This window comes from Anolis carolinensis, unplaced genomic scaffold (genome assembly GCF_035594765.1).
Source record: "Anolis carolinensis isolate JA03-04 unplaced genomic scaffold, rAnoCar3.1.pri scaffold_14, whole genome shotgun sequence".
NCBI classification, from domain to species: Eukaryota; Metazoa; Chordata; class Lepidosauria; order Squamata; family Dactyloidae; genus Anolis; species Anolis carolinensis.
Genome location: NW_026943825.1, coordinates 16,257,457 through 16,280,027, shown reverse-complemented (window position 1 = coordinate 16,280,027; position 22,571 = coordinate 16,257,457). Strand labels below are relative to the sequence as shown.

At 40.1% G+C, this 22,571-nt stretch overlaps 3 protein-coding genes across 3 annotated transcripts in view; 1 reads left to right on the top strand and 2 right to left on the bottom strand.

The window, feature by feature from the left end:
* The window catches only part of crtc2 (CREB regulated transcription coactivator 2), a 31,727-nt gene extending 22,444 nt beyond the window's left edge, over positions 1–9,283 (top strand). The window contains exons 12-14 of the mRNA XM_062964972.1: positions 1,881–2,189; positions 3,651–3,876; positions 7,104–9,283. Of these exons, the coding sequence (XP_062821042.1) occupies positions 1,881–2,189; positions 3,651–3,876; positions 7,104–7,345 (777 nt within the window). The 3' untranslated portion in view covers positions 7,346–9,283. The remainder of the gene's footprint in view (positions 1–1,880; positions 2,190–3,650; positions 3,877–7,103) is intronic.
* An 870-nt stretch (positions 9,284–10,153) lies between these two features.
* Positions 10,154–16,759, bottom strand: s100a6 (S100 calcium binding protein A6). The gene is made up of 3 exons (XM_062965024.1): positions 16,616–16,759; positions 10,789–10,970; positions 10,154–10,356 (listed from the first exon to the last, which is right to left on the bottom strand). The coding sequence occupies exons 2-3, from the start codon at positions 10,930–10,932 to the stop codon at positions 10,222–10,224; spliced, it is 279 nt and encodes a 92-aa protein (XP_062821094.1). The 5' UTR covers positions 10,933–10,970; positions 16,616–16,759; the 3' UTR covers positions 10,154–10,221.
* Positions 16,760–17,382: 623 nt separating this feature from the next.
* Positions 17,383–19,971, bottom strand: s100a5 (S100 calcium binding protein A5). The gene is made up of 2 exons (XM_062965023.1): positions 19,003–19,971; positions 17,383–17,704 (listed from the first exon to the last, which is right to left on the bottom strand). Exons 1-2 carry the CDS (start codon positions 19,138–19,140, stop codon positions 17,561–17,563), a joined length of 282 nt encoding a protein of 93 aa, XP_062821093.1. The 5' UTR covers positions 19,141–19,971; the 3' UTR covers positions 17,383–17,560.
* Between the last annotated feature and the right edge of the window lie 2,600 nt (positions 19,972–22,571).

Here is a 22,571-nt window from a genome sequence, read left to right as displayed (position 1 = left end):
AAAGGCTTTCTAATGTCTTACCCTTAGATGCTTTCCTATGTCCTGCAAGATCTCATGATGATCCAAGCTCCCATTGGCCTCAGCCAGAAGTGGGTGATGGTGGTTGAGGTCCTTCAATGCCTGGAGGGTCACCTTAGTGTGGACTGGTATCAAGGGACAGCTTTACATCTCAGGAAAGGCTTTCTAATGTCTTACCCTCAGATGCTTTCCTATGTCCTGCAAGATCTCATGATGATCCAAGCTCCCATTGGCCTCAGTCAGAAGTGGGTGATGGTGGTTGAGGTTCTTCAGTGCCTGGACTGGTATCAAGGGACAGCTTTACGTCTCAGGAAAGGCTTTCTAATGTCCTTCAGAGATCCTTAGATGCTTTCCAATGTCGTTCAAGGTCTCATGATGATCCAAGCTCCTATTGGCCTCAGTCAAAGACTGCTGCTCCCATCAGCCCCTGGCAGCAGTGGGTGATGGTGGTTGAGGTCCTTCAATGCCTGGAGGGTCACCTTAGTATGGACTGGTATCAAGGGACAGCTTTACGTCTCAGGAAAGGCTTTCTAATGTCCTTCAAAGACCCTTAGATGCTTTGCAATGTCCTTCAAGGTCTTGTGACAGGTGAGATGCCTGGAGGGCCACTTTGCCATTGACTGACGAATGGGCCAACGTTGTTCCTTTGGGAGGGGCTCTCCAACATCCTCCAAGGCCTCTTGAGATGCTTTCCGGGGTCCTTCAAGGCCTCTGAGATGCTTTCTGAGATCCTTCAAGGCCTCTTGAGATGGTTTCTGGGATCCTTCAAGGCCTCTGAGATGCTTTCCAGTGACCTTCAAGGCCTCTGAGATGCTTTCCAGTGTCCTTCAAGGCCTCTGAGATGCTTTCCGGGATCCTTCAAGACCTCTGAGATGCTTTCCGGTGACCTTCAAGGCCTCTGAGATGCTTTCCGGTGTCCTTCAAGGCCTCTGAGATGCTTTCCAGTGTTCTTCAAGGCCTCTTGAGATGCTTTCCGGGATCCTTCAAGGCCTCTGAGATGCTTTCCGGTGACCTTCAAGGCCTCTGAGATGCTTTCCGGTGTCCTTCAAGGCCTCTTGAGATGCTTTCCGGGATCCTTCAAGGCCTCTGAGATGCTTTCCGGTGTCCTTCAAGGCCTCTGAGATGCTTTCCGGGATCCTTCAAGGCCTCTGAGATGCTTTCCGGTGACCTTCAAGGCCTCTGAGATGCTTTCCGGTGTCCTTCAAGGCCTCTGAGATGCTTTCCGGTGACCTTCAAGGCCTCTGAGATGCTTTCCGGTGTCCTTCAAGGCCTCTGAGATGCTTTCCGGTGTTCTTCAAGGCCTCTTGAGATGCTTTCCGGTGACCTTCAAGGCCTCTGAGATGCTTTCCGGTGACCTTCAAGGCCTCTGAGATGCTTTCCGGGATCCTTCAAGGCCTCTGAGATGCTTTCCGGTGACCTTCAAGGCCTCTGAGATGCTTTCCGGGATCCTTCAAGGCCTCTGAGATGCTTTCCGGTGACCTTCAAGGCCTCTTGAGATGCTTTCCGGTGACCTTCAAGGCCTCTTGAGATGCTTTCCGGGATCCTTCAAGGCCTCTGAGATGCTTTCCAGTGACCTTCTAGGCCTTTTAGGTGCTTCCCAATGCCCTTCAAGATCTCTTTCTATGATCCAAGCCATAGATCTGACTGCCGCTCCCATGGGTCTTAGTTAATGATGGGTAGTTGCAGTCCTACAGGGCCAATATCGTGGTTGGATTGGTTTTTTTTGCAGCCCCCCACTGTCCTCTCCTTTTCCTTTTCCTCTCCGTTCTCTCTCCCACTGTCCCCGTTGGTGATGGGCTGCGGAGTCCAAGGCTCCGTGGGGACTACACCGCCCATCCTCCCTGACGTTGTGCCTCTTGCAGGGGGTGCCCTTGGACACCAGCCGGCTCCCGGCCGACCAGCGCTTGCCCCCCTACCCCTACGGCCAGCCCTCGGGGATGCTGCTCCAGCCGGGGCACAAGCCCCTCCACCAGGGACCGGGCATGGCCACGCAACAACAACAACAACAACAACAACAACAACAACACCAGATGGCCCACCACCAGCCCCCCATGCAGCACCAGCAGCCGCAGCAGCACCAGCCGCCCTGCAATTACCCCATGCATTACCAGCCCAACTCCATGTTCCAGCACCAGTTCAACCAGCCGCTGGGTGACTTCGGACTGGGAAACGTGAGTAATAATAATAATAATATGGTCCCTTCCAGTGAATGCTGTGGCCAATCATAATTGATGATGATGATAATGATAATAGTAATAAGAATAATAAGAATATGGTCCCTTCCAGTGAATGCTGTGGCCAATAATAATTGTTGATGATAATAGTAATAGTAATAATAATAATAATAATAATAATAAGAAGAAGAAGAAGAATATGGTCCCTTCCAGTGAATGCTGTGGCCAATAATAATTGATGATGATGATGATAATGATAATAATAATAATAATAATAATAATAATAATAATAATAATAATAATAATAATATGGTCCCTTCCAGTGAATGCTTTGGCCAATAATAAATGAGGAGGAGGATGATGATGATGATGATGATGATGATGATGATGATAATAATAATTGCAAAAGGCCACCCTACTGGGATCTGGGCGCATCATCCGAAAATACATCACAGAATCCTAGACACTTGGGAAGTGTTCGACTTGTGATTTTGTGATATGAAATCCAGCATATCTATCTTGTTTGCTGTGTCCTACAATAATAATAATAATAATAATAATAATAATAATAATAATAATATGGTCCCTTCCAGTGAATGCTGTGGCCAATAATAATTGATGATGATGGTGATGATGATGATAATAATAATAATAATAATAATAATAATAATATGGTCCCTTCCAGTGAATGCTGTGGCCAATAATAATTGATGATGATGATAATAATAATAATAATAATAATAATAATAATATGGTCCCTTCCAGTGAATGCTGTGGCCAATAATAATTGATGATGATAATAATAATAATAATAATAATAATAATAATAATAATAATATGGTCCCTTCCAATGAATTATGTGGCCAATAATAATTGTTGATGATAATGATGATAATAATAATAATAATAATAATAATAATAATAATAATAATAATAATATGGTCCCTTCCAGTGAATGCTGTGGCCAATAATCATTGATGATGATGATGATGATGATGATATTAATAAGACTGACAAAGTTCTGGAACACAACACACCCGACATCACAGTTGTGGAAAAGAAAGAAGTTTTGGATTATTGACGTTGCCATCCCAGGTGACAGTCGCATTGACGAAAAACAACAGGAAAGACTCAGCCGCTATATGTCATAATAAAATAATAATAATAATAATAATAATAATAATAATAATAATAACAACAGCAACTACGGCAGCACCAGTAATAATAGCATGGTCCCATCCAATGTTTGCTTTGGCCAATAATAACATCAGCAGCAACAAGATGTTCCTGTCCAATACAACAGCTAGCAGAGTGATCTTATTTGCTGTGTAGTCAATCTATATATTGTAATGATAATAATAATAATAATAATAATAATAATAATAATAATAATAATAATAATCTGGTACCCTGCAGTGAATGCTGCAGCCAGTAATATAGTCCTCCTCCTCTCTCCAGTTTGACCAGTACGGCTTCATGGACAACATGGGCGGAGGAGGCTTCTCCTTCAACAGCAACTTCCCGGATGACTTGGGCGCCTTCAATTGCTTCCCAGGCGACGGTTCAGGTGGTGGAGGAGGAGGAGGAGGCGGGGGCGGCGGGGGGCACGACCCCCACCTGCTCAACCGGCAGAACCTGAGCCACTGCAGCCGCCACGGCCCCATCCCCAACATCATCCTCACCGGTAAGAGAAACACACAGATGGATGCGTTGGTCGATAACAGGGCTCGCATCGGCCTTTTCAGCCGCAGCGTCACGCTCTGGGCTCAGCTTAAAGAAAGGCCTTAGGGAGGCAGGTTGGGATGGCATTGGCCTTTTTAGTTGCAGCATCTCACTCTTGGCTCAGTTTAAAGAAGGGTTTTTAAAAATATATTTTTATCAGTATTAATATATGTTGTTATTATTACTGTTACTGTATTATTATTAATATATTTTATTATTAGTGTATTTGTTATTATTACTGGGTTGTTGTATGTCTTTCGGGCTGTGTGGCCATGTTCCGGAAGTATTCTCTCCTGACGTTTCGCCCACATCTATGGCATGCCTCACAACCTCTGAGGATGCCTGCCATAGATGTGGGCGAAACGTCAGGAGAGAATGCTTCTGGAACATGGCCACACAGCCCGAAAGACATACAGCAACCCTGTGATCCCGGCCATGAAAGCCTTCGACAACACATTGTTATTATTACTATTTATGTATTATTATTTATGTATTGTTATTACTATTAATGTATTATTTATGTATTTTATTATTGTATTGATTATTATTGGTAATGTATTATTATTATTATTATTGTATTTATTGTTGTTATTAAGAGGCATGGAAAGAGATTGGGATGGCATTGGCCTTTTTTGCTGCAGCATTTCCCCGTTGTTTCCTTGCAAGGGACTCTCGTTTAGGACTGTATGGTGTATTCATTATTATTATTATTAAGAATAATAATAATATTTTATCATTATTTATGTTATTATTACTGTTACTGTATTATTATTAATATATTTTATTATTAATGTATTTATTATTATTACTACAGTAGAGTCTCACTTATCCAACATAAACGGGCCGGCAGAATGTTGGATAAGCGAATATGTTGGATAATAAGGAGGGATTAAGGAAAAGCCTATTAAACATCAAATTAGGTTATGATTTTACAAATGAAGCACCAAAACATCATGTTAGACAACAAATTTGGCAGAAAAAGTAGTTCAATACACAGTAATGCTATGTAGTAATCACTGTATTTATGAATTTAGCACCAAAATATCACGATATATTGAAAACATTGGCTACAAAAATTCATTGGATAATCCAGAACGTTGGATAAGTGAGACTCTACTGTATTTATGTATTATTATTTATGTATTATTATTACTAAGGAGCCCCGGTGGTGAAGTGCATTAAAGCGCTGAGCTGCTGAACTTGCAGACCGAAAGGTCCCAGGTTCAAATCCCGGGAGGAGAGTGAGCGCCCGCTGTTAGCCCCAGCTTCTGCCAACCTAGCAGTTCAAAAGCATGCCAATGTGAGTAGATCAATAGGTACCGCTCCGGCGGGAAGGTAACATTGGCGCTCCATGCAGTCATGCCAGTGGCCACATGACCTTGGAGGTGTCTATGGACAACGCCGGCTCTTCGGCTTAGCAATGGAGATGAGCACCAACCCGCAGAGTCAGATACGACTGGACTTAACGTCAGGGGAAAACCTTTACCTTTTTATTATTATTACTATTATATTTTATTTATTTATTTATTATTCAAACTTCTATGCCGCCACTCCTCTAGGGCTCGGGGCAGCTTACAAGAACAGGCTAAAATCTAACAATTTAAAAACATCTTTTAAAAGTCTTAAAAACACTCCCCTAGGGATGTATTAATGTATTTTATTATTATTATTGTATTGATTATTTTTGTTAATGTATTATTATTACTATTGTATTGATTATTGTTATTGTTGTTATTAAGGCATGGAAAGAGATTGGGATGGCATTGGCCTTTTTTGCTGCAGCTTCTCACCTTTGGCTCAGTATTATTATTTATGTATTTTATTATTATTGTATTGATTATTATTGTTAATGTATTATTATTATTGTATTTATTATTGTTGTTATTAAGAGGCATGGAAAGAGATTGGGATGGCATTGGCCTTTTCAGCTGCAGCTTCTCACCTTTGACTAGATATTATTATTTATGTATTTTATTATTATTATTATTGTATTTATTATTGTTGTTGTTATTAAGAGGCATGGAAAGAGATTGGGATGGCGTTGGCCTTTTTTGCTGCAGCTTCTCACCTTTGACTCGGTATTATTATTTATGTATTTTATTATTATTATTGTATTTATTATTGTTGTTGTTATTAAGAGGCATGGAAAGAGATTGGGATGGCATTGGCCTTTTCAGCTGCAGCTTCTCACCTTTGGCTAGATATTATTATTTATGTATTTTATTATTATTATTATTATTATTATTGTATTTATTATTGTTGTTGTTATTAAGAGGCATGGAAAGAGATTGGGATGGCGTTGGCCTTTTTTGCTGCAGCTTCTCACCTTTGACTCGGTATTATTATTTATGTATTTTATTATTATTATTATTGTATTTATTATTGTTGTTGTTATTAAGAGGCATGGAACGAGATTGGGATGGCATTGGCCTTTTCAGCTGCAGCTTCTCACCTTTGGCTCGATATTATTATTTATGTATTTTATTATTATTATTATTATTATTATTGTATTTATTATTATTGTTGTTGTTATTAAGAGGCATGGAAAGAGATTGGGATGGCATTGGCCTTTTCAGCTGCAGCTTCTCACCTTTGGCTTGATATTATTATTTATGTACTAGCTGTGCCCGGCCACACGTTGCTGTGGCAAAGTGGTGGTGGTAATGGTTAAAAATTGTTGTGTAATTTTTATTTGACGTTATTTGCCATTTTTTATTAATTTTATTGTAAGTTATATTTTTATTTATTATATTTTATTATTTTCTTGTATTATTTTTAGTTATTTTCTGTTATTATTGTATTTTATTGTATTAATTTTTAGTGTTTTTTGTTATTTTTTATTGGGTTGCTAGGAGACCAAGTTGGAGGAGCTTAGCCTTCTAACTGGCAGCAATGGGATAAAAGCAATTATTCCTCTCTCTCTAATTAGGACTTGATTTTTCTTTTCTTTTTGTTGTATCAACCTAGAGGCGTGGATGATGGGTTGTGTTGTCAAATTTCGAGGTTGGGGGGCTTGTAGTTGTGTTGTTTTGTGGGTCGCCGTGATGCCATCACTCTTTTATATATATAGATTTCATTATTATTATTATTATTGTATTGATTATTGTTGTTGTTATTAAGAGGCATGGAAAGAGATTGGGATGACCTTGGCCTTTTTTGCTGCAGCGTCTCCCTGTTGTTTCCTTGCAGGGGACTCTCCGCCGGGGATCTCCAAGGAGATTGCCTCGGTCCTGGCCGGGATGCCGGGCTTCGAGATGACGGCAGCGGCCGGGGCGTCTTCGTCGTCGTCGTCGTGCTCCCCGCTGGCGCTGGAGGAAGACCTGCGCATCGAGCCCCTGACGCTGGACGCCTTCAACATGCTCAGCGACCCCTTTGCCCCGCTGACCGACACGGCCGTGGAGGACTCCTTCCGCACTGACCGCCTCCAGTGAGACCCCCCATAGGACCCCTCCCCCACCCCACCCCGCACGCGAGCCGAGGAAGTCAACAAAGAGGCATCATCAGCATCGTCATGGCCAGAATGCTTCTGGCCATGTTCCAGAAGCATTCTCTCCTGACGTTTCGCCCACATCTATGGCAGGCACTCTCAGACTCGGGGATTATATATATATATATATATGTATGTATGTATGTATGTATAAATTATATATCCCCGTGGAACTCTTTGTCTGTTGGAGGCAAGTGGGAATGTCTAGCCTTCGAATGGCTTTGCAGCTTCAAAGCCTGGCTGCCTCCTCCTGCCTGGCGGAATCGATCCATGGCCAGGAGGTGTTATCTCACCCCAATGGCAGAATGAACAAACTCTCTCTTGTCCCCGTCGGAGGCAAGTCTGGATGTTGCCGTTGCGTTGCATTGAATGGCCTTGCAGTCTCAAGGACTGGCCGCTTCCTGCCCTGGGGGGGGGGGGGATCTTTTGTTGGATGGGGTGTGTATGTATGTATGTGTGTGTGTGTATATATATATACACACACACACACATACAGTAGAGTCTCACTTATCCAACATAAACGGGCCGGCAGAAGCTTGGATAAGCGAATATCTTGGATAATAAGGATTAAGGAAAGGCCTATTAAACATCAAATTAGGTTATGATTTTACAAATTAAGCACCAAAACATACAACAAATTTGACAGAAAAAGTAGTTCAATACGCAGTAATGTTATGTTATAATTACTATATTTACAAATTTAGCACCAAAATATCACGATGTATTGAAAACATTGACTACAAAAATGCGTTGGACAATCCAGAAGCTTGGATAAGTGAGTGTTGGATAAGTGAGACCCTACTGTATGTATGTATATATATACATATATATCCCTGTGGAATGGTGTCTGTTGGAGGCCAGTGTGAATGTTGCCATTGGCCAGCTTGATTAGTGTTGAATGGCACTGTAGCTGCAAAGTCAATCAGTGAAGGTATCTGCATAGATGTGGCCTGGCTGTTGCTGTCTGGAGACACCCTCTGTGGAGTGATGCCCAGGCTGGAAGAGCCCTTTTCTGTTTGAAGCAAGTGTGAATGTTGCAGTGAGCAAGCTTGAATAACAACGAAGCTGCAAAGTCAAATCAGTGAGGGTCTCTGCATAGAGGTGGCCTGGCTGTTGCTGTCTGGAGACACCCTCTGTGGAGTGATGCCCAGGCTGGAAGCGCCCTTTTCTGTTTGAAGCAAGTGTGAACGTTGCAGTGAGCAAGCTTGAATAACAAGTGAAGCTGCAAAGTCAAATCAGTGAGGGTCTCTGCATAGAGGTGGCCTGGCTGTTGTTGCCTAGAGGCGCCCTCTGCGGAATGATGTCCAGGGTGGGAGGAAGAAAGGACTCTTGGTCTGTTGGGGGCGAGTGTGGACGTTGCCATTGGTCACCTCGATGAGCATCGAGTAGCCTCGCAGCTTCGAAGCCTGGCTGCTTCCTGCCTGTGGGTGTGGAATCCAAAACCTGCCATTTTGGCCCCTCGTTGTTTGTATCTTGTAATAATTTTCCTTTTTGAAAGAACCTCTTCTTCCGACAGCCAAGGACCTTTTGTAGCATTTCGGGGAGGGGGGGGTCGGAGGGTCTTCCATCGTCACTCATATATATATAAATATAAATATAAATGTATAAATACATATTTTTCAAAGCCCCGTTGTGTACATATGTAATAGTCCCAGTCTCCCCCCCCCTTTCTCTCCTCTTGTAAAGCACTTGTAACTTTTGCCTCATCGTCCAGAGGTCAGTCCGGTGGGAGGGGTCAGGGGTCAAGGGCCGTGGGGGAGGGGTCAGCCAGGGTCCCCCTCTCCCTCCCCCCTTCCCCTCCCCGACAGAGATTTTGTTTTTGTTTTTTTTAAAAAAAGAGTGATTTTATTATTATTTTTTAAATATATGTTAATTATAACAAGGTCTCGTCCCTTTCTTCTTTCGATTGTTTTGTTCCCGGTCTGCAGAAATACGGCCTCTCTAGGCCTTTCCAGGGTCCTCCGACAGAACTCTATGGTATCTTTAGGCCTATTTATTGAGTTATGGGGAAACATGACCTCTCTAGGCCTTTTCCAGGTCCTCCGACAGAACTCTATGGTCTCTTTGGGCTATTTATTGACTTCTGGGGAAACACAGCTTCTCCAGGCCTTTCCAGGGTCCTCCGACAGAACTCTATGGTCTCTTTGGGCTGTTTATATACTTGGGGAAACACAGCCTCTCTAGGCCTTTTCCAGGACCTCCCAACAGAACTCTATGTTCTCTTTGAGCTATTTATATACTTCTTGGGGAAATATGGCCTCTCTAGGCCTTTTTGCGCTGGCCAACATTCAATGCCATTAGGCAATTGAACATTTTCCAGCTTCTGGCTTCCTGAGGCTATGCTCAGGAATGGCCACAAGGGGGAGCTGCTGCTTCACCGTCCATTTACGACACCAAGCCCCTGATGGAGGACTTCCTCATTCCTTTCCGCACGCTGCTGGCAGTTCTATGGTGTCGTAAATTAGTGAAATTAGCCTCCCTGCACAAAGTGGTACCTACATTCCCTACTTGACAGATGCAACTGTCTTTCGGGATGCTTAGGTTGACAACGAGCTAGGCTATTAATGGTCGGGAGCTCAATCCGACCTGCCACAGCCCGGCCCTAATAATAATAATAATAAATAAGTGTCTGGGATGGTGTGGTCAATTAGTGAAATTAGCCTCCCCACATAAAGCGGTACCTAGAATTTTCTACTCGACAGATGCAATTCCCTCCCCGCCCCCCTGACAAAAGAAGACGTCAAGCCGCAAATCTTGGCAAGGCTTTTATTGACAGCTCACACCTAGGGGGCGAGGCCTCTCCCCTCTGGCTCCGCCCCTTCAACGTGTCAGCGCCTCGTCGTAGATCATGGCCAGCGCCCCCAGGAAGGTCATGTACTCCTTGAAGGAGACCACGCCGTCCTTGTTCTGGTCCAAGTCGGTTATCAGGCCCTGGATCTCGGCATCCTGTAGCTTCTGCACACAAACAACAACAACACTTTTGAGAGCCGAGAAGCAATGCGGGAGGAAGAGAGAAACCGGGACGTTTCAAAAAGCTATAGTTCCCACTAGTGAGTGTATATATTATATTATACTAAATAATCTGTGGAAGAGGCCTAAGTGAGGCCAAGTCTGCCTGTCCCCTGGGCTGAGTTGGTTGCTAGGAGACCAAGTGGGCAGAGATTAGCCCTCTAACTGGCAGCAATTGGATGAAAACAATTATTCCTTTCCCTCTAATTAGGACTTTATTTTTCTTTTCTTTTTGTTGTATCAACCTAGAGGCGTGGATGATGGGTTGTGTTGTCAAATTTCGAGGTTGGGGGGCCTGTAGTTTTGTTCACTGCCCTGATGCCATTACTCTTTTATATATATAGATTTTATGCAATCTCTGGTGCTGGCGGGACCCACCGCTCCGATGGAGAGCTCCTTGAGGATGAGCTCCTTCAGCTCCTTCTTGCTGAGCGTTTTCTTGTCCCCGTCTTTGTCAGCATAGTCGTGGAAGATGGTCACCAAGTGGCAAAGGGCGATGTCCAGGGGCTTGGGATGGGCCATGGCCGGAGGGAGAGGACGGAGACGAGGTGCAGTCCGATCTGCGCCAGGAAGACAATAATAGTAATAATTTAATATGTAAAGCAAAGTGAAAGACCTGCTTTGATTGAAGTCAAAAATCAGAAACCCCTCAAAGCACAGCAGACAAAAAACCAGTACAAGAAAACCGCACTACAAACTAGAGCTGACAGCTGGCACAACAAAACACTGCATGGAAAGTTCCTTGACAAAATTGAAGGAAAAGCTGATAAGGAGAAGACCTGGCTCTGGCTCACGAATGGGACCCTGAAGAAGGAGACAGAAGGCCTGATCCTTGCAGCCCAGGAGCAAGACATCAGAACAAAGGCAATTAATAATAATAATAATAATAATAGAAGACCTGGCTCTGGCTCACGAATGGGACCCTGAAGAAGGAGACAGAAGGCCTGATCCTTGCAGACCAGGAGCAAGACATCAGGACAAAGGCAATTCAGGCCAAGATTGAAAAATCAGCCGATGACCCAAAATGCAGACTGTGCAAGGAAACCGACAAAACTATGGATCATATCCTCAGCTGCTGTAAGAAAATCGCACAGACAGACTACAAACAGAGGCACAACTACGTGGCCCAAATGATTCATTGGAACTTATGCCTCAAGGACCACCTCCCAGCAGCAAAGAACTGGTGGAATCGCAAACCTGCAAAAGTATTGGAGAATGAGCAGGCAAAGATACTGTGGGACTTCCGAATCCAGACTGACAAAGTTCTGGAACACAACACACCAGACATCACAGTTGTGGAAAAGAAAAAGGTTTGGATCATTGATGTCGCCATCCCAGGTGACAGTCGTATTGACAAAAAACAAGAGGAAAAACTCAGGATTGAACTTCAAAGACTGGAAGAAACCAGTGCAGGTGGTCCCGGTGGTGATGGGCACATTGGGTGCCGTGCCAAAAGATCTCAGCCGGCATTTGGAAACAATAGACATTGAGAAAATTACGATCTGCCAACTGCAAAAGGCCACCCGACTGGGATCTGTGCGCATCATCCGAAAATACATCACACAGTCCTAGACACTTGGGAAGTGTTCGACTTGTGGTTTTGTGATATGAAATCCAGCATATCTATCTTGTTTGCTGTGTCATAATAATAATAATAATAATAATAATAATAACAACAATAATAATAATAAATCACACAGTCCTAGACACTTGGGAAGTGTTTGACTTGTGATTCTGTGATACGAAATCCAGCAAAGCTATCTTGTTTGCTGTGTCATAATAAAATTATAATAATAATAATAATAATAGTGAAAGGTGGCCAGATGCATACCAGAAAAGGCTCCTGTGCCTAATAGTAGTAGGAGTAATAATAATAATAATAATAATAATAATAATAATAATAATAATAATAAATCACACAGTCCTAGACACTTGGGAAGTGTCGAATTGTGATTTTGTGATACGAGATCCAGCATGTCTATTTTGTTTGCTGTGTCATAATAAAATAATAATAATAATAATAATAATAATAATAATAATAATAATAATAATAATAATGAAGGGTGGCCAGATGCATACCAGAAAAGGCTCCTGTGCCTAATAGTAGTAGTAGTAGTAGTAATAATAATAATAATAATAATAATAATAATAATACTACATCACACAGTCCTAGACACTTGGGAAGTGTCGACTTGTGATTCTGTGATACGAAATCCAGCAAAGCTATCTTGTTTGCTGTGTCATAATAAAATAATAATAATAATAATAATAATAATAATAATAATAATAATGAAGGGTGGCCAGATGCATACCAGAAAAGGCTCCTGTGCCTAATAGTAGTAGTAGTAATAATAATAATAATAATAATAATAATAATACATCACACAGTCCTAGACACTTGGGAAGTGTCGACTTGTGATTTTGTGATACGAGATCCAGCATGTCTATCTTGTTTGCTGTATCATAATAAAATAATAATAATAATAATAATAATAATAATAATAATAATGAAGGGTGGCCAGATGCATACCAGAAAAGGCTCCTGTGCCTAATAGTAGTAGTAGTAGTAGTAATAATAATAATAATAATAATAATAATAAATCACACAGTCCTAGACACTTGGGAAGTGTCGACTTGTGATTTTGTGATACGAGATCCAGCATGTCTATCTTGTTTGCTGTGTCATAATAATAATAATAATAATAATAATAATAATTTTATTCTTGTACCCCGCCTCTATCTCCCCGCAGGGAGGGGGTCCTGGGAGTTGCAGTTTCCCTAAGGTCTCTGCGAATTCATTGCGAGGGGCTCCTGGGAGCTGTAGTTTCTCTAAGGTCAGTGAAGCCTGCTTTGCTTGTGGGAGTGCATGCCCCCCGGGCCCTTCTTCCCCTGCTCGTGCCTGTCCTCGGGAGCTGTCACTCAACCTCGGGAGGAGGACGAAGGCTGCTCATCCTTTTCCTCCTGGGAAGGATGTTCCAGAAAAACATCTACTTCTGTTTTATTGACTACTAGCTGTGCCCGGCCACACGTTGCTGTGGCGAAGTGGTGGTGGTGGTAGTGGTTAAAAATTGTTGTGTAATTTTTATTTGACCTTATTTGTATTTTTTAATTAATTTTATTGTAAGTTGTCTTTTTATTTATTATATTTTATTATTTTCTTGTATTATTTTTAGTTATTTTCTGTTATTATGGTATTTTATTGTATTAATCTTTCAGTGTTTTATTTTTTTAGTATTTTTTATAATTTTTTGATTGGGTTGCTAGGAGACCAAGTTGGAGGAGCTTAGCCTTCTAACTGGCAGCAACTGGATAAAAGCAATTATTCCTCTCTCTCCAATTAGGACTTCATTTTTCTTTTCTTTTTGTTGTATCAACCTAGAGGCGTGGATGATGGGTTGTGTTGTCAAATTTCGAGGTTGGGGGGCCTGTAGTTTTGTTGTTTTGTCGGTCGCCGTGATGCCATCACTCTTTTATATATATAGATGTATATAATATACAATATAATGTACGATATATATTGTATATATCATATATCATACTAATAGTAATGCAATATAATAGTATTAATTATATATTACATGTAATATTACTAATAACATTACAGGTAATAATATACACTATTATAATTTATATATTAGTTATTAGCTGTACCCGGACACGCATTGCTGTGGCGAATTGTGGTGGTCTGGGAAATAAAGTATTGAGGAATTGGTGGGAGTTAAGGTAAAGGGTAAAGGCTTTTTCCTGACATTAAGTCCATTATAATCCAGTTAAAATCTAATAATCTGTATTTTATAGGCAGTGTGGAAGAGGCCTAAGTGAGGCCTAACTCTGCCTGTCCCCTGGGCTGAGTGGGTTGCTAGGAGACCAAGTGGGTGGAGCTTAGCCTTCTAACTGGCAGCAACTGGATAAAAGCAATTATTCCTCTCTCTCCAATTAGGACTTCATTTTTCTTTTCTTTTTGTTGTATCAACCTAGAGGCGTGGATGATGGGTTGTGTTGTCAAATTTCGAGGTTGGGGGGCCTGTAGTTTTGTTGTTTTGTCGGTCGCCGTGATGCCATCACTCTTTTATATATATAGATGTATATAATATACAATATAATGTACGATATATATTGTATATATCATATATCATACTAATAGTAATGCAATATAATAGTATTAATTATATATTACATGTAATATTACTAATAACATTACAGGTAATAATATACACTATTATAATTATATATTAGTTATTAGCTGTACCCGGACACGCATTGCTGTGGCGAATTCTGGTGGTCTGGGAAATAAAGTATTGAGGAATTGGTGGGAGTTAAGGTAAAGGGTAAAGGCTTTTTCCTGACATTAAGTCCATTATAATCCAGTTAAAATCTAATAATCTGTATTTTATAGGCAGTGTGGAAGAGGCCTAAGTGAGGCCTAACTCTGCCTGTCCCCTGGGCTGAGTGGGTTGCTAGGAGACCAAGTGGGTGGAGCTTAGCCTTCTAAATGGCAGCAATTGGATAAAAGCAATTCTTCCTCTCCCTCTAATTAGGACTTTATTTTTTCTTTTCTTTTTGTTGTGTCAACCTAGAGGCATGGATGAGGAGTTGTGCTGCCAGGTTTAGTGTTTCTGGGATGTGTAGTTTTGTCGTTTTGTCCTAGGCCGAATTTTTTTTTATCCTTTTATATATATAGATTCTAAAGCCTTCGACTGTGTGGATCATAATAAACTGTGGCATGTTCTTGGCGGTCTGGGGAGATCAAGTCCCCTTGTCTGTCTCCTGAGAAATTTGTATAAAGACCAAGTAGCCACAGTCAGAACAGACCGGTTCAAATTGGGAAAGGAGTGCGGACATCAGGGCTGCATCCTCTCACCCTCCCTATTCAACTTGTACACAGAACACATCATGCGACGTGCAGGGCTAGACGATTCCAAAGCCGGAGTTAAAATTTCTGGAAGAAACATTAACAAATTTGTATGCAGATGATACCACTCTGATGGCCGAAAGCGAGGAGGAGCCGAGGAGCCTTCTCGCCAAGGGGAAAGGAAGAAGAAAGTGCAAAAGCCGGGCTGCAGTTAAACATCAAGAAAACTAAGATCATGGCAGGCCTGTAGCGAGGGGGTGCTTTTAGGGGTTCAACCCCCCCCCCGCCCCCGCCCCCGAATTTTTTCAGGTTATAAAAAAAATCTGGTTTACTCATGAATTTTAACTGGTTAACCAAATCCCCGTGCTAAGTCTATGAGACGCAAAACATTAAGAGTCCCTCCAGGCACTACTATCTCAAGCAGATATTGACAAGTTTGAAGCGGGGAGAGGTGTGTGCTAGGGGTTCAACCCCCCCCCCCCTGAAATTTTCAAAACCCCTCCCGAAATTTTTTTTCTGGCTACGGCCCTGGATCATGGCAACTACACTTATTGATAACTGGCAAATAGAGGGAGAAAACGTGGAGGCAGTGATCTAGGCTTAACTACTGAGCAGCAACAGCTGCAGAAATCGAGGCCGGGGCGCCATTCCCCGTGTGGCCGCCAGGGGTCAGGAGAGGACTTACGAAAAGGCAGCTGCTGCGAGTGACGCTGCTCGGGGAAGCCACGCCCACGCCTGGCCCCGCCTCCTCCTCCTCCTCCCCCCTCCCTCTCAGGGCTTTGGACTCCAACTCCCATCATCCCTCACAAACAAGCTACGAGGCCATATCTCTGTGGAATACCCCTGTGGAACGGTGGGAGGTGGTGGGAGGCAAGTCTGGGTGTGGCACCGAATAGCCTTGCAGCTCCAAAGCCTGGCTGCTTCCGGCCCGGGGGAATCTATCCCCATGGAATGGTGCCCAGGGTGGGAGGAAGAAAGAGAGAGAGAGAGAGAGAGAGAGAGAACTCTTGGTCTGCTGGAGGCAAGTGGGAAGGTTGCCATGGGTTGGCACTGAATGGCCTTGCAGCTCCAAAGCCTGGCTGCTTCCTGCTCCGGGGGACTAGATCCCAGGGTGGGAGGAAGGAAGTGTGAGTTGTAGTGAGCGAGCATAGTGGGAATTATAGTTCACCCTACAGCCACACCCTGTGGCTCAGGATGATGGGAATTTCACTTGGGGCGATGGGAGTTGTAGTTCACCCTACAGCCACGCCCTGTGGCTCAGGATGATGGGAATTCCACTTGGGGCGATGGGAGTTATAGTGGGAGTTGTAGTTCACCCTACAGCCCACCCAAAAAAAGTGAACGGGAACTTACCAGAAGAAGGAGAGAAGTTTTCAGGAAGGGCGAGGCGAGTGAGCCCAGCGCTGAAGTCCCCCTGTCTTTATCTCCAGGGGAGGGGCCAAGCCCAGGCCACGCCCCCAGCCGGGCCCTGATTGGGCGCCACGCCCTGCTCATTTGCATATCCCAAAGCCACGCCTTCCTGGGCTGCCTTTAGTCCAGATTGCAAAACTTTTCCCCCCCCAGGAAAGGAAAAAACCGGAAGGGCTTCTTCCCACTCTTGGGCGCAGTTTAGTAAACGGTGTCGACGAGAGAAGAACCCGTTTGCAAAGAAGGTGTTGCACACAGTCATGTATAATGTGTGTGTGTGTAGATATCCTTATATAATAATAATATAACAATATAGCATGAGCAGAGTTTGAAAAGAAACTCAGTCTGTGATCAGAGGAATCACAGAGAGGTTGAAATCTGAGTCTGTGATCTGAGAGTCACAGGGAAGAGCCTGGTTTCAGGTTAGGGAAACCAGGGTAGCTCAGATTTCTAGTTGTATCATATTAAGCAAATAGTGACTTACTTGGGTTTATTCGTAGAGTCTGAGTGGTAAGGGGAAGCAATTGTAATATATGGTATGAAAAAATAATATAGTAATAAATCATCCTAATATAACAATGGAATATATTTAATATATGAAATGATAATAAATCATAATAATATAACAATATAATATAATAATAAATCACATAATATACGATATGAAAAAATAATATAATAATAAATCATTATACATGCATCCCTTCCCACTCTCCTTTCCCCCTGAAAGCGTCCCGGCTCCCCTCCCTCCTTCGTGCTCAGCGCTCTCCGCTCTCCCTTTGCTGCAAATTTAACAAACGGCAGTCTTTTGCAAGAGGCAGGTCTTTTATTCAAGGCTAATGGGGGTTGGGAAGGAATATATACATATCTCCCCATGGATCCCCACCCTCTCTATTTGCCGTCCTGCTTGAAGAAGTCGTTGTAAGCCATGCAAAGGGCTGAGAGGAAGGCCGTGAACTCCTTGAAGTCGATTTCCCGGTCCTGGTTCTGGTCCAGGCTCTGCATCAGGGCGTCGATGCCGCGCTCCTTCAGACGCTGCGGAAAATCATCATCGTCAACATCATCATTATATTATAATCTATATATATAAAAGAGTGATGGCATCACGGCAACCCACAAAACAACAAAACTACAGGCCCCCCAACCTCGAAATTTGACAACACAACCCATCATCCACGCCTCTAGGTTGATACAACAAAAAGAAAAGAAAAATAAAGTCCTAACTAACTAACTAACTGTGCCCGGCCACGCGTTGCTGTGGCAAAGTGGTGGTGGTATTGGTTAAAAATTGTTGTGTAATTTTTATTTGACGTTATTTGTATTTTTTTTAATTAATTTTATTGTAGGTTATCTTTTAATTTATTATATTTTATTATTTTCTTGTATAATTTTTAGTTATTTTTGTTATTATGGTATTGTATTAATTTTTTATTTTTTAGTGTTTTTTATTATTTTTTTATTGGGTTGCTAGGAGACCAAGTTGGAGGAGCTTAGCCTTCTAACTGGCAGCAACTGGATAAAAGCAATTATTCCTCTCTCTCCAATTAGGACTTCATTTTTCTTTTCTTTTTGTTGTATCAACCTAGAGGCGTGGATGATGGGTTGTGTTGTCAAATTTCGAGGTTGGGGGGCCTGTAGTTTTGTTGTTTTGTCGGTCGCTGTGATGCCATCACTCTTTTATATATATATAGATATTATAGTATATATTATTGTATTATATTGTTTTATTGTTATATTATTACATAATAAATATTATTATTATATTATTGTAGATTATATTATTGTATTATACAACTAGGCTTATACTCGAGTATATACAGTATATTGCGATGATTTATTGTTATATTATAAGTATATTATATTGTTATATTATGATGATTTTATATAATACATATATTCCATTGTTATATTATTATGATCCATATAAATTATGTTATATTGCTATATTATTATTACTTTTTATTATTACTATATTATATAATATATTATATTGTTATATTATGATTTTTGTTGTACAGTGAAGTCTCACTTATCCAACATAAACGGGCCGGCAGAACCTTGGATAAGCGAATATCTTGGATAATATAATCTACAATAATATAATGTAATAATATAACAATATAAACAATATAATAAAACAAATAAAAATATAGTGTTATATTATTATTTATATTATATTATTATAATATAAATATATATTATAATATATTATTGTATTATATTGTTTTATTATGATATTATTATACAATATTATTATTATATGATATATTATTATATTATTATTATGTTATATATAATGCTATGTTATTATTATGATGATTATTATTGATGACCTCTCCCAGTTGCAGCTCCTTCTGCACCAGTTCCTTCAGCTCCTTCCTGCTCAGGGTCAGTGGGTTGCCTTCCTGCCCCGAATACCTATGGAAAGTGAGGACCAAGGTGGCCAAGGCCTTCTCCAAGGGGCTCTCCATGGTCACGTCTGCAAAAGAGAGAAGGAGACTTCGAGAAAACTGCAAATCCCACTGCACCTCATGCTGGGCTCAAACGGCATCCATTTCCCCTTTGCAAACTCTTCCTTTTCCATCCTTGCAAAGGAAAGCGGCCGCACCGAGACCCACCCAGAGCCAATATTTGCACAAATCACAATAATTATAATAACGATTTAAGGATGACGGGTGGGTTGTTTGCCCAAGGCAGAGGCCGCGTAGAACTGGACCTTTCTCTCTCCCTTTGCATGTCCTCCACATGCAAATATTTGTATTATTTTGTCCTGGGTTTGGCATGCAAAAGTTCCAATGGTTTTTGCAACCATTTTTTAAAATAATAATAATAATAATAATAACTCAGCCGCTCTCAGGACCTCAAGATTGAACTTCAAAGACTCTGGCAGAAACCAGTGCAGGTGGTCCCGGTGGTGATGGGCACACTGGGTGCTGTGCCAAAAGATCTCAGCCGGCATTTGGAAACAATAGGCATTGACAAAATCACGATCTAGCAACTGCAAAAGGCCACCCGACTGGGATCTGCAGCATCATCCGAAAATACATCACACAGTCCTAGACACTTGGGAAGTGTTCGACTTGTGATTTTGTGATATGAAATCCAGCATATCTATCTTGTTTGCTGTGTCATAATAAAATAATAATAATAATAAAAATTACGATCTGCCAACTGCAAAAGGCCACCCTACTGGGATCTGCACGCATCATATGAAAATACATCACACAGTCCTAAATGCTTGGGAAGTGTTCAACTTGTGATTTTGTGATACGAAACCCACCATATCTATCTTGTTTGCTGTGTCATAATAATAATAATAATAATAATAATAATAATAATAATAATAATAATTTTTAAAATATTATAATAAATATTTTAATATTTATTTTGAAATATTATAATATAAAATATAATATTTAATATAATATATCACTGCAAGGCTAATCCTAGAATAATAATAATAATAATAATAATAATAATAATAATATGATAATAATAATATAGTATTTTATGTTATTATAAAATATTATAATATATTATATATTATATATGAATATATTTTAAAATAAATTATATATATTATAAAATATTATAATATAAAATATATTATTTAATGTATATAATGATATATAATATTATTATATTAATATATAATATTAATATCTATATCTATATTATATTATATTATAATGATATAATAATGATAAGATAATGAGAATAATAATAATGAGAATAATAATATAATATTTTATATTATAAAATATAATATTTAATATATCATATATTAATATATTTTAAAATATAATAACATTATATATACAATAGAGTCTAACTTATCCAACACTCACTTATCCAACATTCTGGATTATCCAACGCATTTTTGTAGTCAATGTTTTCAATATATCGTGATATTTTGGTCCTAAATTCGTAAATACAGTAATTACTACATAGCATTACCATGTATTGAACTACTTTTTCTGCCAAATTTGTTGTATAACATGATGTTTTGGTGCTTCATTTGTAAAATCATAACCTAATTTGATGTTTAATAGGCTTTTCCTTAATCCCTCCTTATTATCCAACATATTCGTTTATCCAACATTCTGCCGGCCTGTTTATGTTGGATAAGTGAGACTCTACTGTATTATAAAATATTATAATATAAAATGTAATATTTAATATAGTATATAATGATATATAATATTATTATATTAATATATAATAATAATATCTATATTATATTATATTATAATAATGATAAGATAATGAGAATAATAATAATTATAATAATAATGAAGCTAATAATAATAATAATAATAATATCAATTGATAATAATGATAGATAGTGATAACATTATTATTTTTGCACAGGTCTCTGCCTGCCTCTTTGCTTTTCCTTTTGGTGGGAACCGGGCATGAAAAGGGCTCGGCGTTTGCAAACATTGGCAAAGAAGAACTGCAAACGTTGCAAAGGATAATTGTTCTTAGTGTCTGCAATTATTTGCAATTAAGGGCCGGAGCCGGGAAAGGTGCGATGAGGATGAGGATGTGGATGAGGATGATGGGAAACGCCCTGTGGAAACACACCCTGCCAGGCCTTATATCTCATATCTCATACATAGCACAGATCAGTGATGGCCAACCTATGACACGCGTGTCAGCACTGACACGCCTAGCCATTTTTGCTGACATGCTGCCGCATGCAGATTGATTGGATGACTATGTCTTTTGTGGCCAAATTTGTTGTATGAACGTAGAGGCGTGGATGAGAGGTTCTGCTGTCAATGTTCGAGGTTGTGGGGCGTTTAGTTTAGTTGTTTTGTCCGGTGCCGTGATTCCATTACCCTTTTATATATATAGATTAATTAATTTTATTTGTACCCCGCCTTTCTCTCCATGGGACTCGAGGCAGCTAACAATCCCATACTTAGTCAAGTTTAAAAAGTGCAATACAAAAGTTAAAATATTTAAATAGTAACCGCGTGGTAAAAACAGATTAAAATAAAATAACTACACTTAAAATAGCCTTTGAAACTCACAGCCCCTGAACGACTGAGCAACAGTTCATTACAATTCCTGGTCTTTATTTCCTTTACTCAAATCTGTTTATCAATACATTATTGCTGCTTGACACAAAGGAAAAATAGTGGGAACAAAACAATTTTCTTAGTCACGTTCCAGTGCTTTGCTGTTAATACTCTATGTTCATTTGTTTATACAATATATGCCTGTTCTCAAACTGGCTTAGCCTTCTAACTGGCAGCAATTGGATAAAAACAATTATTCCTCTCCCTCTAATTAGGACTTTATTTTTCTTTTCTTTTTGTTGTATCAACCTAGAGGCGTGGATGATGTGTTGTGTTGTCAATTTTCGAGGTTGTGGGGTGTTTAGTTTTGTTGTTTTGGCGGTCGCCAGGATTCCATCACTCTTATATATATACAGTAGAGTCTCACTTATCCAACATAAACGGGCCGGCAGAGCGTTGGATAAGTGAATATGTTGGATAATAAGGAGAGATTAAGGAGAAGCCTATTAAACATCAAATTAAGTTATGATTTTACAAATTAAGCACCAAAACATCATGTTATACAACAAATCTGGCAGAAAAAGTAGTTCAATACTCAGTAATGCTACATAGTAATTACTGTATTTACAAATTTCGCAGCAAAATATCATGATATATTGAAAACGTTGACTACAAAAATGCGTTGGATAATCCAGAATGTTGGATAAGCGAGTGTTGGATAAGTGAGATTCTACTGTGTGTGTATATATATATATTATATATATATATATTATTCTATTATTATTCTATTATTATTGTAGTATATTATCATATTATTACTATTATATTATTATCATATTATTTATTATTCATGACAAACGCATTCGTTCAAGGGG